At 37.3% G+C, this 17,135-nt stretch overlaps 1 protein-coding gene across 1 annotated transcript; it reads right to left on the bottom strand.

Moving 5' to 3' along the window:
• Positions 1 to 1,010: 1,010 nt before the first annotated feature.
• LOC113762558 (uncharacterized protein DDB_G0283697-like) lies at positions 1,011 to 4,525 on the bottom strand. Its single transcript, XM_027306058.1, has 3 exons — positions 4,121 to 4,525; positions 1,770 to 3,519; positions 1,011 to 1,261 (listed from the first exon to the last, which is right to left on the bottom strand). Exons 1-2 carry the CDS (start codon positions 4,486 to 4,488, stop codon positions 1,824 to 1,826), a joined length of 2,064 nt encoding a protein of 687 aa, XP_027161859.1. The 5' UTR covers positions 4,489 to 4,525; the 3' UTR covers positions 1,011 to 1,261; positions 1,770 to 1,823.
• Positions 4,526 to 17,135: the final 12,610 nt, after the last annotated feature.

The following is a 17,135-nucleotide window of genomic DNA, read 5'->3' as shown; positions in this document are numbered from 1 at the left end:
AGCCGAGAATTCTAGAATTATCCCTAATAAAAATGGGAGTGTCCACACGAGCTCGCATTATGAAAATTATGCATACGCAAGTCTTATACTCTATTAGCCACAAATTAGCAAAGTTTACTGTGAACTTGTTAGGGTGAAATTGAGTGGAAAGATTATTGTCTTCCAACTTGACTCCTTGTGACAGCTCGAGTAGATATTGCAGAGCAGTTGCCCTAATTTGTATAGTGATTATTGATTTAATGAAATTGTTGCCGTTGACCAAAAAAAAAAAAAGAAGTTCTTAGACCCCTTCATAGTTATACACTAAACTTTTTCACGTGACTTTTTTTAGCGATTATCAACTCCTGTCAATTATCCTCTTTTTCTTTTGGTCAAAATAGAAAAAATAAAGAACCAAATTCAATCAAATGCCCTTTTTGTTCCAGAAATTTGTTTTGCTGAAACGGCCAACTTCCGTCAATTGTCCTTTTCTTTTTCAAAATAAAAAGAATAAAGAACCCAATTTTATCAATTGTCCTTCTCTGATCTAGATTCAAAAGATTAAGAACCGAATTTGTTTCCTTCGAACATTCAGCTACCATCAAGCAAATTGTCTAAATTTGGGAGACTAAGGCGTCATTTACAGCAGAAGGAAAGCACTTACAACTTTGGTCACTACTTGCGGGAAAAGATCGACCTTCAGTAAGGCAACCGTAGAAATTCTCTAGTTCTTCTTTAAAGTCTCATATTGGTATTTATTGTTCTTTCATTGGCTCACAATCTATTTGAAATTAATTTCTAGAGATAGACTTTCAATCGGTGAGGAGTAAGAGCCATCGGAGAAACACGCCCCGCCACTATTGACCCCTTCGATGACAATAAGTCTAATTATTCACCAAAAGCAGCTCTGTTGGAATCTTTTACAGGGTGCAGCAGCGAAATGCAGGCAAGATTTGTTTTGTCCTTGAAAGCTTAAAACGAATTAGCAACACAGAAAGCCCCCCAAAAAAAAAAAAATTTGAACCAATATGTGATCAAAACTCAGACATTGAAATGAGCAAACTTCGAGCCAAGCAAACTGTTGAAGACAAAAGCTTAGTTCACATCAAACGTTCAGGGAAAATCAGATACAGAACCCATCAGAAAACCAGGTCTGACAGCAGAGATTTTACATCTTTTAGTACATGATCAAATAAAAGCAGGTCGCCTAGCTACAATGCAAATCCTCAACAGGCCCAGACCTAGCAGAGAGTCTGAGAAACCAGCACTACACGGAAGAAACCTGAGAAAATTAAAGCAAATCAGTATGTCATAACTTGTAACACCAAATACAGCAAATTGCATCTTACAAATGGAAGCTGTAAAACCATAAGCACAAAACAAGCAACAACCATTTTTAGAATGTGGAAAGTAAAGTTGTATCATAACATTCTTCATTTGCAGGAGACGCTACAAGGAATTTATAAATAAATGCAGAAAGACACCAAATATAGTTTATCATAAAGATATCATCTGATTAGGAGCTGCAATGTTGCTAAATATAATAAACTGAAGTCAAAATTCTAAACTGGCAAAAGTAGAAAAAGGTGACAATAGCAGTCTCAAAAATCTTTGACTCAAGCCTTATCTGACTGCTTCCGTTGAAGCTAATTTAAAGATAGAAGCTACTGGAGGACAAAAGTAAAAACATCAAGAGGCTTAAACTTTCAATCTTTAAAAGGTTAACACAACATGGAATGTCAATTATAACAACTTCTGGTCAGAGTCGAGTTTTAGTGCGGAGAACTAACTCATTCTTTCCTTGAGTGGATAGATACTGGCTGCAAGTCTCAACTACCCATGTTTCAGCGCCTAGATCGCCGCTCATCACGCCTATCATCATCATATCGTCTTTCTCGACTGGAATGCAAATCATCATATCGACCTCTCTTGGACGACTCATATTCTCTATGCCTATCATTCTTTCTGCGTCCATGCTCTTCCTCCAACCTCTCTTGTTGATGCTCCCCATCTTTTTCACGATCCCGATATGTTTCTTCCTCTTCATCTCTTTTGTGCTTTCTTCCCCGATTGTTATCCTCATCCCTATTTCCTCTTCTATCCTGTCCATACCTTTCAACGTCCTGAATCCCTCTCCTATCCCCATGCTGCAGCTCACGGTGATTCCTTCCAGTGCCCCGATGTTCATGTCCTCGGTCATTTCTAATCGTTCTGCCATCTCTATCCTGATTCTCCTCATTCCTTAGTGATTTACTCTGACTTCCATTATCAGCCTCTTTACCAGAATCTCGCCTTCTTGACTTCACCTCAAGCTTTCCTTCCCGATCTTCATCATCCATCTTCTTCTTACCCCTTGTCGTCTCTTGATTGCCCTGCCTTGATCCATCCATTACATCATGCTTTGACTGTTGCAGCTGCTCCAATTTCTTGAATGTCTCATTTACTACACTTCCTCCACCTCTACCACTCACATTGTTTTCATAACCACCTCTGCTCTTCTCACTGGATTTAAATTTCTCATACCTCCCATGACCCTGATCACTAGTTTCAGAGTCTGAATCACTCCTGCTGCTTTTCTCAAGAGAAGCCTTGCCCCTAATTTCACAATCATCCTCATCAGAATCATGTCTTCTACCTCGCTTGGTCCTCCTTTTCCCATCATAATCAGAATCAGAACTGTCCTCATCAGTGTCATGCCGGCGTGTTCTTTTGTCAGTTTTCACCAATGTTTTTCTTGTTTCTTCTTCAGATATATCACTTCCCTTACCATACTTTCTATTGACTCTCTGCATCCCTTTATTCCCTGTCTTCAATTTATCATCTTTCTCTGCCACAGAAGCTCTGCTATGATGATTCCTTTTCTTCTCTTTATCACTTTTTCTCTTGCCAATGTCATATTCATCCTCACAACCATATCGCTTATATTCATCCTCAGAATCATACCGCTTATGTCGTGACAGTTGCTTAACTTTTTGACTTTTATGCTTCAGCTCCTCATCAGAACTATAATCAGATTCTGACTCTGAACTAGAATCAGAATTAGACTCTGGACTGGAGGAGCTACTGTCATGCTTTCTACTACTTCTGTGCTTCCTCCTCGACTTTTGCCTCCTTTCCTCAATATCAGAATCAGAATCATCACTAGAAATTGCCCTCCTGTTTTTTCCACGCTTACCACTAGTTTCTCTTGCATTTTTCCCTTCTGTGTCTGTATCAGATGAGTCTTCACCTCTTCTTCTCCCTTGCTTCTTCTTGCGATTCTTTGTCGTATCTCTTTCACCATCATTCTTCTTACTCTTCGTATCTTGAACCTTTTCTTTTTTTGTATCTTTTTCATGAATGTTGCCGTAGCCAGCAGCATCAACAAGAATCCCGCTTCTTATCTTTTCGTCCTCGCCACTACCTTCAGAATCCAAGACCCAAGCATCCTGCTGCTTCTTTTGCTTGTTAGTTTCAGATCCAATCCCTAGAGCAGCTTTTAAGGTTTCCATTTGCTTTTCCTTTCTAGCAGCTATTTGGTGTGTCTGTGTGTCTGAAACCCTGAGAGAAACACCCAAATATTTAAGACTAGCAACTACAAGAATGATGAAATGAAAACTCAAGATGGTTATCACATCTACAACAACACTGAGCAATTAAAAGCAGTAACATATATTTACATAGCAATTCTAGTCTATTTTGCCTTTTACGTAGTTTGAAAAACAAAAACTAAACCCAAAAAAGGGTACACTAACAGTAAATGGAGATAATTCGTCCTGCCCTTCATGTCATAGTTACTATCAGAGTAGCCTACAGATATTACCATCCTTCTTGACAACAGGTAGCTAGACAGCAAGCAGCATGCCTACAATACTCTTTTAGAGTTAATGTTTGGTCATTGTCAGAGGGGCAAAGGAGTTGGGATAAACAATATTTTGGCCATTTCAACAAGTTTGATGCAGGACAGGTGCATCACTAGCACAATATACAACTAATTTCAAAAAAAAAAATCCATAATCCCTAACAGTCACTTTCAATTAATTGTTCAATCAACAAATAATTATATCCAAGTAATGACTAGAAAGAAAACACTCAATAGAAAAACAACAAAATAAACCCTAATCAATTAACTAAATCAACAGACTGTAGAAAGTGTCGATACTTGTTATCAGAGGAGGAGACAACGATTGCCGAAGGGCCGCCAGCTTCTTCAGCAGCGGCGGCAGCCTCCAGGTTTTGTCGAGCCTCCTGAAGCTTTTCAGCAATTTCGGCATCGGTGTAGCCCTGATCGACAAGCTTATCTTCAAGAACGAGGAGCTTCAGCTGGATCTGGCGTTTGCGGTCGTGCTCCAGAATCTCCTTATTGGCTTTCCGGGTCACGCCGCCGGTACCCTGGCCGGCATCGAAGCCTTTAATCGAAGAATCCGTCACTACTTTGTTCGATTTTGACTTCACGAAGAACTTGTTCGTCTGGATGTGGCCGTTCGTTCCCGAACCTCTCGGCGTCTGAAGCCCGATTCCATTATACATTTTTCTTTGGATTTTTGACAATTTTTTCGTCAGTGAGAAAGAGGGGAAGGGGAGAATTAGGGATTTTGTTACGGGGTGAATGAAGATAAAGGCGGTTAGCCGGGTAAATGGGGCGACCCGTCACAATGACATGTTATATTTGGGTTTGGGGCGGTCACGCTTTATGGGGTTTTTTTTTTTTTTACGCAAATTTTGAACTTTACTACAATTGTCCCATTTTGCCCCCTTCAATTTTATTTTTCATCTCTTACGGCCCTTTCTAAACCTTTGAGAAACAAAAGCACCTTTATATCGGGAATCCAAAACCATTGCATGCCTTGATGGGTAGTAGAGACCAAATATGACCTGAGTTGAGCTTGGACTTGTTCAAATATATTACGTACAAATCTACACCACATACTTTTTTTTTTTTTTTTGTCGAAACGATATGTGATTTTATAGATGAACAGAACCTTTACAGTTTCAAGTAAAGACTTGAGCGAACTTTACAACCAGTGCATACTAACACTGAGGAATCAAAAATTCCTGATCTACAACAAAGTCTAGCGCTTGCACGCTTATCCAATGAGTTATATGGTTAAGATTCCTATTAATTAAACAAAAGGAGCACATACGAAACAAGGCCTTAAGACTATAGATATCCTCCATCAAGGTGAGCATTCGCATTTCCTGAGATTTCCTTTGAGGAGAGTAAACGTTACCTTATTCTGGATTTGCACATACTTGATGTATCTTTATTAGCAAGTTCTACGGCTCATTGTCTCCCTAACAAAGAGAGATTCTCATGTACATAAATTAGAATAGAATATCTTGATCAGTAAATTAGAGGAGAAATTTGAGTGCTCAGTCCCATCTATTTTAAAAAGTTAAAAGAAATATAATTCAAGAGAAGATGAAAAATGTAATTGCAGAATTCTTGCTAGTACTAGTGGTGAAAGAGTTACCGAGACTGAACGACATTTCCACCTGGCTTGGCAATCTCAATCATAACGGAAATGCCTGTTCCATTTCATGATGTAGGGATGAAACGTATAAAACTTCACTTCAATGATGATTCACAAATCAGCATTTTGTGTTGCAACATGGTGACATGGGAAACGGTTTGCCATTTGCGAATACCTCTGTCCACTTTTGGGTTCGAAAAGCCAACAATCACTAACTTAATTTGATTTAAAATTAAGGGTTAATACCACTTTGTCCCCCCAAACTTTGGACGATTGTCCACTTCAGTCCCTAAATTTCAAAATGGGACACTTAAGTCCCTAAACTTATAAATACCTCCCACTTAAGGAAAATTGTTAACAAATCCTGATTGCCGTTGGTGGTCGAAGTGTCCCATTTTTTGAGGGTTTAAGAATTTAAGTATCCTATTTTATAAGTTTAGGGATTTAAGTGGGAGATATTTATAAGTTTAGGGACTTAAGTGTCCCATTTTGAAGTTTAGGGACTAAAGTGGGTAATCGTCCAAAGTTTGGGAGGACAAAGTGGAATTAACCCTAAAATTAAAGTGCTGCAAGACCTTTCTGTGTTTTACTGAAACTGGTTATAGCGTATAAATCCCAACCACAACTTACAAGGGTTGATAACATTTTGCCCCTCCAAGTTTTGGGTGGGGGAATCACACTTGATTACTGTTAATCTTAAAAATTTACACTTCACCTCTATGAGAACTAGTTAACTTTGATAATCTCGACTCCATGAAAGAAAGGTAAGTGTTATGACAACATTGCCCATTTGTTGTCGAAGTTATTATTAAAAAAAGAATAAGTTTAATATTACCTCATTTTTTTCAAAAATTTTCTAATTCTATTTATAGTTATTATTATGTTATATATCCTTATTGTTTGATTTAAAGTCTTAATTAATTGAACAAAAATACATAAAAGTGAACATTAATCTAGCAAGAAAAATTTTAAGCATATATAGTGAACTAATTGTAAACTTCTTTAGCTTTTGCATAATAGACATCGTAGAGAAGATGTATATTTTTTTGGCAATAAAAGGGAAGCAATAGTATGTTATAAATAACCTCATAAATAAAAAGTCAATAATATTGTTGCACTTACTTTTTTTCATTTCTAACTTTGACTGATTTTTATGGTGCTAAAATGTATCCTTTTAAGATTGATAATGGTAAAGTGAAACCACCCTCAAAATTCAAGGGGCCAAAATGTGATTAACCCTATAAAGAATCTAAAAACCTTCTTAGTGATAGTATATAAAGTTGAATCACCGAATTAGATTGGCCTCTTTGGCAATGCTATAGTATTGAGTTCCAACCGATCTTTACATATAAATGTTACTATGTTTTAAGTACTACAATCGAGTTTGAATTGAGTTAAAAAAAAAAAAAAAAAAAAAGAGACTAACTTTTTTTTTCCTTGTAACTAAGCACCTTTTACTACTGCATTAAAAACTACTGAAATCATAGTAAGAATTAACATCTAACACTACATATTGGAAGGAAAGAAGCAAAACTCACCGGCATAGAGAAGGGGACCGAAACAGTCCTTTTGCACTCCCATACTGCAGAGTGGCGCAAATTTGATTTATTTATCGATTGATGAAGTTACTAAGTTTTGTCTGAATTTCCTTACTCATGGAGTTGTTTATGAAACCTTGTAGTTTTACTCATATTATGCTATTTCTCTAATCATCCAATCCTATTGTCCAATTAGTCTTTGCAACGTTATTTATACCATTGTACTTGTGGTGAAAGTTTGGAGGACTTGGCAGCCATGCACATGTCTTTCAAGTCATTTGGCTATAAAGAGTTGTGACTGTGAGATCATTTGCATGTTGTGGAAGTGGAGTGAAAGATAGCAAGCGAACAGAGTAAAGCGTGCGAGTGGCGTTGGTAGTGTAATAAATAGTAGTATTGTCAGAAATAGAAGTGAGGTTAGTTTAAGAATGGTGTGGTGTCTGGTAGCGCAAAGCATCTCTTGTGCGTTCATGTAATTAACACAAAAGCTTGTGTGATATTCTATGTTGTTCAAAGAAACGATTTTAAGCAGTTAGGTCAAAATACCAATAAATAAGACTAATTAATCTTCCTTGCATGCTTCAGCCTGCATGTGTGATCTATACTTCACTCGAGGGCTCAACGTAGGAGTTATTTATTAGCTTTATTAGCTAACAACTTGATTAAATAACTCTATTGGCTAATGACTTAATTTATCAAAAAAAAAAGGGAAAAAAAACACTTGAGCACTTCCAATATTTAAGCCCCAGGTTCAACCTTGGTTTAATGGTCAAGTTTGAGATTTTAAATCCTGTATGTTTTGGATTCAAGTCTCACTAATGTGAGTTTTTGCTCCCATTTTATGTGGGTTAGTTTGAGTAATATTGAATTGTAATTTCCACCATTTGTGGTAAAGGTAAGCGTAGGTGGGGTACCTACTTCATGTGGCACATTTTGTTAGCTTGACCCACAACTTGTAGGTAAACTATTTTCTAACGCTTACCGCCCAACTTGAGTCACTAATTTGAGTTTCTTCTCCTATACGTGAGCTAGTTTCTAGTATTATTGAATTGTAGTTTCTACCTTTTGTAGTAGGAGTAAGTACGGGTTGGATACCCCGCCCTGTATGGCATTTCCTTAACCTAACCCGTACTCTGTGGATTATTCATTTTTGACCCTAACCATCTCGCATGTCAACAAGTAACAGATAACTAGAATAGGGTCGGGGTAGGTATCAAATCAGCGGGTACTTGTCTTGTCCCTCTCATTATTTTTTAAAAAAAATTGTTAATTTGATTTTGTATTTCACTTTTTCGTCTAAGATTTAGTACATATTTATCCACAAAAAAAAATTTTCATGCCCCAAAAACAAACATGCAAAGAGAACAAAAGAAAAAGAAAATAAAATAAAAGAATCCAAAATCAATGAAAATTGCAACAAGAATTACCTGTTTCTTTTTTATATATTCTGCACCAATTAAACTCGTTTCCAAAAAAATAGGATGATGACCTCACAAATGAATCTTACAAACAATTATAGTCTCTCATATTTGGGGTGTAATTTGTTTAATGAAATTGTTTGGTTAGCTCTAAAATTAAGATTTTGTACATGTATATAAAAATTAAAAACTAAAATTAAGATTTTGTACATGTATATAAAAATTAAAAATTAAAAAAGAATATATATATATGTGTGTGTGTGTGTGCGCGACGGTTTGAATATCCATGGGTTCTTAAATTTCAAATCCTAACCTTTCCTGCATATAAGTTAACAGGATGTCGAACCTGTGCAATAATAAATACCTGCTCAAACAAAATATAATTTTTGTAGATAGTGATAAGCAGGGTCGAATCCACAGGGACTGGAGATAATTCGTTTCTTCTAGAGTCCGAAATATGGGGGATTTTTGAGGAATATAAAATTACTAATTAACTAACTAATAAAACAACTAATAGAAATAAAGAAGAATTAATCAATAGCCAATACGACTCTAGCCAAAGGTGCAACTTTTCAGACACGGTTCGTTCAACTGATCATCGATGCAAATATAATTCAATTACTCATTACTAGATTGGTTATAGTTGTCATACACGCGATGAACAACCAGCCTTTTCTTATTTTTTCGATAGTTAAGGTACGACCATTAACTATTTCCCTAACCAAGAAATAACCCTAGGTACGACCGGAGGATTTAATTACTCGATTGTATTAATAATTAGAAAAGCCCAACCCTAACTAACAAACACGCTACGAGGGTTTTTTTAAGTTAGATCATACGTTTCTCTAAAATGAAACCAATCACGCTAGTCGCCACTGGTATTAATCAATAGAACAATTACAGATTCAATCAATTAATATGACAGTAGATTATTAGATTAATTCGAATATCGGGCCCTTGACATTCAAATAACAAAACAATCATAAGCAATTAAATCAGGAAACGTACAAATACCAATAAATAAAAGGAACAAGTAAAATAATTAGATCTCACAGATGTTCGGAACCGAATTCTCAAATTGACCTTCGACTAGAAAAAGGAGCTAGTTCATCTTCATGGAGAAAATCCCATGCAAAAATGCAGAAGTAATTCTCTCCAACAAAGCTATGTTTTTGTCGTCTTCAAATAGAAGGAAACGGAGAGAAACATAGAACAAAAGAAAACGCAGGAACGCGACAAAGCCCAAAAGACGAGAGACTCTTCCTATTCTAAACAAATGACTACTTATTCTCCACTACGTGGTCCCCGCTGGATAAGGAGCAAGCAACAACAAAAAGCTTCTAGCACTACTCGAGGGATTCCTTCCTTTTTGTTTCCTAGTACTAGTAGGACTCCAATCTCCTAATCAACAAAGGAAATATAATCTGTTTGTGGCACCTTGTGGGCCAGGGTTTGTGAAGCTCTTTGGAGTCTCCCACGTGTGGAGCAATTTTCTTCAACAGGTCCCCCTTTTTTGCATATTTCAGTTCAACTTTCCTGTAGATAGGTCCAAATATCAAATATAAGTATATATTAACAATTAAAACAATATTTGGCAAGGACAAAGGGAAAATTAAAAATAAAATTACTAACAATTAACACCCTATCAATTCCCCCCACACCTGAATCATGCTTGCCCTCAAGCATGTGAACAGCAATTGAACACCAAAATTTGACACTGACTATTGCTCTAACTACCGTATTGCCAAGGTACCCAGAAAAACATATATCAAACATCACAGGTCAAGATCAAAGAAAAATCACTCCGGTTAGCTTCTAAACCACCAACTCCTCCAATTTAAAGCAAACTAATCTAAGAAAAAGGAATGGTTGCTCACATTTACCAGCAAATGGTCCAACTATTAACCAAAATCTCACATTGAAATCACAAATAGGCAAGCTGACTTCTTTTTCTTTTTTTTCTCATATTTTTCTATTTTTCTCTTCTTTTTTTTTTTAAATTGTAACAAAAGACTTAGTCGCTAGCCATCGGAGCCTTTTGACGAGAACTCCGACATTTGTCAGATGAAAGAGCCCGGTTACTCAGCTCCTATCGCTATATGACCACGCACTCATAGCAATTACTACTTTTTGACGCGAGAATCGACACTTTTGGTGAAAATCCCCGGTTACTCATTAGTAATATCTAGCGGAGTACAGTCAATTTTATTCACAGCGAAACAACACAATATAACTAAAAATAACACGAAAATAACAGCAGCCAGCCTCAGATTCCCAAACATGGAGAATTAAAATTAATAATTGGACCAAATCATATAAAAAAATGCCAACAATCATTTCCTATGCCTAGAAAAGTTAACCAAAAATTGAAAAAGTTAAGCAATTATTGATATTCACCAAAGAGATGTTCCTGAACTCAACCACATTAAATTGATACCCTTTTATTAATAAAACTTGGCAATAGCAAAATTAGAGACAACAATCCCAGATCAAAACTTGGTATTCATATAAGAACTGACCACTAGAAAAAAGAAAAGAAAATAAATGAAAGATGCACAAAAACAAACTAAAAATAAAGGGAAAACCTCTAGAAACTAAGAAATGAAAAAAACTAGCACCACAACTGATCCCCCCCACACCTAATTCACACATTGCCCTCAATGTGATAATGTAAAAGCAGAAGGAATGAGAGGGGCAAGGTACTTCCCTGAAGTCATCAAAACAGGGCGGTTCAGGTGGAAATTGTGGATCAAGGCCTGCATGGTGCTTAAGTGCTGCCAAATTCTGCGCCATGTTATGCAAGTTGACGTCAATGTGGGTCATCCGAGTCTCTAGTCTCTCAACTCGCACCTGGAGTTGGTGTCATTCGTGGCTTCACCATGGACTCTAGATATCACTCTAAGCAACAAGAGACTACAATTGCCAACAAATAATGGAAGCCGAAAATTCAAAGCAATAACAATTTTAAAGCCAACCCAATGAACAAAATGCACAATTCAATCACCCAGAGGACATACAAATACCCCAACACTTATAGCAATGGCAATCAATAAGCACTTGCGGTCCCAATGTAGTTAATTTCAGAATCAATGTAGTCCAAAGTGCAACACATGCTCCCAAGAACTTAGTGATTGAAAACAAAAAGATACAATACCTCCAAACAAGGCAAATAGAGGCAACCGACTTCAACAAGTAAATTTAAATGGCACATTCATATCCCAATGCAGCAAAAGGACGTAGAAAAGGACCCACAATACCAGAGCACAGCTCCCAACAATGCACCAAAACAACAAGTCGAACAAGCTAAGAGCAGTGCTAGTGGCTAATCAAAATAACAAATTTCAGTAATTGGACACAATTCTACCCACAATCTCAACAACTGTCTCCAATTGGACAATCAAATACCCAATGAAACCTACCAAAATAAGCAATTGACTCAAGAAAATGGCACTTCAGCAATAGCAGTTCAGAAGTTGGACAGAAACAACTCAACCACAAATGCCCAATAGTCGATTAGGCAACCAATAACACAGGAGTAACAAATTTATGTAAACTACCCTCACCAGTACCACTGGTGTACGCACAGGGAAAAATTAAATCAAATGGCCAACCCACTGCACTTGATAAATCTGAACACACCAAGCAGTACCAAAAAATTGAGCAGCAACCAAAACGAGAAGCAAATGGCAACTAACTCCCAAATCACCCCCAAATAATGCATCAATTTACTCAACGGGACTAGGGATAGTGCTAGTGTTCGAATAAATCAACAAATGTCTCCAATTCAAGGAATCAACAATTCAACTTAACAACACTGAGGAAGCTCACAACGGCTACTGGAATGTCTCACGGAGCAAATGAATCACAGAGCCTTCAATGGAGCCCAAAAATTGACAACTAAAAATGCAGTAGACTAAAGGGCAACTCGGAAACAGAGGGACTCAGAGATACCTGCCCACTACCCAATGGTGTCGTTGGTGGCAGTGGGTGATGGAAGCGGCAGGAGGCGGCGACAGTCTGTGGGGTGCGCGCGATTGCGGCTATGAGAATGGGCGTCGGCGGCGTCTCGTGGATGGGGATGAAGAAACGCGCGGCCTGTGCACTGGGGAGATGGCGGCCTGGTACTGTGAGGGAGTGTTGGGTGGTAGGAGAGAGAAAATGGCGAGCAAGAGAGGGCAGTTGCGATGGAGGTCGCGCGAGGAGAGGGAGTGACACGCGATGGCGCGTCGGCTGCGAGAGAGGAGAAAGACGGCTAGGAGCGAGGGAGGTAGGGATTAGGAGGCGGCGGCCGAGCGAAAGAAAAGAAGAAGAGGAAGAACAGGGGCAGCGGGGAAGAAGGGAGAAAGAAAAGAAAAAGAAAGAAAGAAAGGAAGAAAGAGAAAGAAAAGAAGAAAAGAGAAAGAGAAAAAAAAAAGAAAAAGAAAAAGAAAGGAAAAAAAATAATTTTTGTGGGTGTTTTTTTTTTTTGCTCTTTTTTTTCAGTTTTCCTTGTTGAATTCAAATTTTGAAAATTTTAAGTGCTAAAATAATTTTATTTGTATCAAAGTCTTTTTTTTTTCAAAAATAAAAAATGAAAATAATAGGAAATAAATAAATAAATAAATAAAACTTTTTTTTTTATCTTTGCTTTTGGGTTATCAAACACAGCGTGGGCACGGCAAGATTAGAAAACATTCACTGATTTCGAGAGTCACTTTACGCACTTTAACGCGTGCCCTCTTCGCATGGGCACGCCAAGATTTCAGTTTCTGCCAGTGTCACGAAATGTTGAGAATTTACCAACACGACGTGGGCACGCCATGTTTTACAAACGTCCACTACCCATGACACTTGAATTTAGACGCTTAACGCGTGCCCTCCTGCGTGGTGCAGCCAAGATTTAACTATCCAGTCATAGTGAAGGAACCTCCCAGAGTGACTAGTACCCAAGCGAGAAACGACATATTTAAGAAATTGAACACAAAAATAACAAAATTAACAATTGGGTTGCCTCTCAAGAAGCGTATTTCTTTAATGTCTTTGGTTAGACATTGTCATGTTTGTTCAGGGAGAATAAAACCTTTTGGCTCGTTTCAATGCTTCATTCTCTATATAATCCTGATAGCCCTCGTAAATAGAGTAATTTTTTAGCACACGAGTTACGGTCTTCCATGGACTAGTAGATGGCGCCAAACAAGTCAACAATAATCTGAATTCTCCACTCACTCCTCCATCAAGTGCATTTATTGGTTCAAGATATTTTGCCATTACCGCTCTTAATTTATTCCTGTCATGAAATTCAAAATTTTCTGGTATAATAAAGTCAATCTCACTAACAAGAATTGAAGAATAAGAGTTAGAAAAATATCGATTAAGGAATGAAGGAGATGTCACCGCATTTGGAGATTGTTCACTGGATTCATTCACTTGAACGAGTTGATGTTGGGGTCTTATTTCTTGCACTTCAATTTCTTTTTCAATTGCATCTTTAGATCTATTTTCTTGAGACTCTTGTAGCTCCATGTCACTTGTAAGGATAATTGCACTCTCATCTTCTTCAAGGTCGATGTTAGTTTATGAGGGCAATTCTTCAAGGTGAGAAACTAATTGCGTTATCCTGGATGTCAATAGATGTATTTGATCCGCCAAGTTACTAATGCTCGCTTGTGTCTCTTGATGAAATCGATATGTATTAGTAGCGAATAATTCAATCATTTCCTGAAGAGACATACCAGACATGGATGATGGTTGTTGAGACTCTTGCTGCTGAAAATTCATTGCCCCGGTCGCATAATTAAAATTGAAATTATCCCACCATCCTTTATCATACCTGTTTGGGTAAAGATCATATCATGTTTGAAATCGAGATGAAAAATCTCCAAAAGTATCAGTTGGAGCACTTATATTATCTTGAAATGTGAGGCATATGTCGGTTGAATAACCTGAGGTAAAATAAGTTCCACAATTTGCAACAACCTATTGATCATTAGGAAAAACACGAGTCTCATAATTCCATTCAGGAAGAAAGTCCAGTCTATCAACAAAATACGAAATATTAGCAGCCATAAACTATATAAAAAAAATAAGAGAAAAATAAATAAAAAATAAAAACAAGATGAACTCAAAAAGAAACAAATTAATCTGGCACCAGTCCCCGACAACGGCGCCAAAAATTGACAGGGTGTCGAGCCTGTACAATAATAAATATCTGCTCAAACAAAATATAATTTCTGTAGATAGTGATAAGTAGGGTAGAATCCACAGGGACTAGAGATAATTCATTTCTTCTAGAGTCCGAAATATGGGGAATTTTTGAGGAATATAAAATTACTAATTAACTAACTAATAAAATAACTAATAGAAATAAACAAGAATTAATCAATAGCCAATACGACTCCAACTAAAGGTGCAACTTTTCAGACACGATTCGTTTAACTAATCATCGATGCAAAGATAATTCAATTACTCATTACTAGATTGGTTATAGTTGTCATACACGCGATGAACAACCAGTCTTTCCTTACTTTTTCGATAGTTAAGGTACAACCATTAACTATTTCCCTAACCAAGAAATAACCCTAGGTACGACCGTAGGATTTAATTACTCGATTGCATTAATAATTAGAAAAGTCTAATCCTAACTAACAAACACGCTACGAGGGTTTGTTTAAGTTAGTTCATACATTTCTCTAACATGAAACCAATCACGCTAGTCGCCACTGTTATTAATCAATAGAACAATTACGGATTCAATCAATTAATATGACAGTAGATTATTAGATTAATTCGAATACGGCTCTTGACATTCAAATAACAAAACAATCATAAGCAATTAAATCAGGAAACGTACAAATACTAATAAATAAAAGAAACAAGTAAAATAATTAGATCTCACAGATGTTCGGAATCGAGTCCTCAAATTGACCTTCGACTAGAAAAAGGAATAATTCATCTTCATGGAGAAAATCCCATGCAAAAATGCAGAAGTAATTCTCTCCAACAAAGCTATGTTTTTGTCGTCTTCAAATAGAAGGAAACAGAGAGAAACATAGAACAAAAGAAGTGCAGGAACGCGACAAAGCCCAAAAGACGAGAGACTCTTCCTATTCTAAACAAATGACTACTTATTCTCCACTACGTGGTCCCCGCAGGATAAGGAGCAAGCAACAAACAAAAAGCTTCTAGCACTACTCGAGGGATTCCTTGCTTTTTGTTTCCTAGTACTAGTAGGACTCCAATTGACAGGTGTCGAACATGTGCAATAATAATTACTAAAAGGTTCTAATTACCACCACAATTAATTATAGAATAAATTCAAGTACTGGAGCAGGGAACCTAGGTGTGCAATGGATTACTTGATTCATCCTGTTCCCGAAGAGTTTGCTTGATCCGATATACCAGATTTGTCTATAAATATATTAATTTTGCGTACAATGGCAAGTAGGGTCAATTCCATAGGGAGCGGGTAGGAAATTATTTCTTTCCAAGTCAACAGAATGAAATCGGGAGATAATTAATGGGATGAAAATAAAAATGAAATAAATAAAATTCAAGAGCTAACTCAACAAGTACAATTTTCTAAAATAGCAATTAATAAAATTCTACCCAAAGGATCAACTACTCAGGCACGGTCCAATTAAATGATCATCGATGGAAAAGTATTTCATCCATTCGTCACTAGGTTGGTTATAGTTATCAACAAACTCTGACAACCAGTTCTTCCTTACTTTTTCGACAGTCAAGGTACGACCATTGACTGCTTCTCTAACCAGATAACAACTCTAGGTACGACCGTATGAATTTAATTACCCAATTGCATTAAAATTAGAAGAACCCAACCCTAACCAATAAACAAGCTAAGAGGGTTTATTTAAATTAGATCTTTCGTTTTCCTATCATAAAGCCAATTATGGTGGTTGCCACGAGGTGTTAACTAAATGAACAATTACGGATTCTATTTAATTAACGTGGCAGTAGGCTATTAAATTAAATCAAATACCCGACCGTTGATATTCAATTAATAAAATATCCATGAACAATTAATTCAGGAAACGCACGAATAGCAACAAATTGGAAGAAATAATGAAGATTCGATTAGATCTCACAGATATTATGGACCGCGCCTTTGCGTCGACCTTTGGGTAGAGGAGAAAATTAGCAGCTCCTCATCGTGTCAATCACGCGTGATTTAATTGAATTCATTCAATTAATTGCCGAAGGATTGGAAAAGTGAAGCAACGAAGGAACAGTGCGGCGGAAGTCTCCTAATTCCTTTTTCCTATTGCGTGTCTGTGCTGGAGTCACAAGCGCAAGGAAGATTTCACGGAATTTTGAAGAGTCAAAAGTGTAAAAGCAAAAAGGGTCTCAATTGTACAGAGCCAAGAAGCAAAAACGAAAGTCTCTAATGTCTGACCGCTAGCCGATAAAGAAAACTGAAGCTAAATTGTCTCAAGTACACGTGAATCTGGCCTTCCTCCTATTAGCCGCTCAAACGCAAGAAAGGAAACAAACGTCTGACCCTCTGAAGCAAAAGCTAATCCAAATTGATTTCCCCTGGAGCTCGCTTTTTTTCTTTTCTCTGTAGCGCCGCAGGAGAAGTCCACTCAAAGGTCCTCCGCAAACCTTTTCTTTTTGGGGTTTTAATCCCACACCTCTGGTCCACGCGGCCCAACTTCTTAATTGCCCACCTTTTTTGCTGCTACCAATCCCACGTGTCCGGCTTTTTCATGCAGCTCCACGTTGTCTGGCGTGGGCACGCCAGATAACAC

This window comes from Coffea eugenioides, chromosome 2 (genome assembly GCF_003713205.1).
Source record: "Coffea eugenioides isolate CCC68of chromosome 2, Ceug_1.0, whole genome shotgun sequence".
Lineage (NCBI taxonomy): Eukaryota > Viridiplantae > Streptophyta > Magnoliopsida > Gentianales > Rubiaceae > Coffea > Coffea eugenioides.
This window is presented reverse-complemented; position numbering and strand designations above follow the sequence as displayed.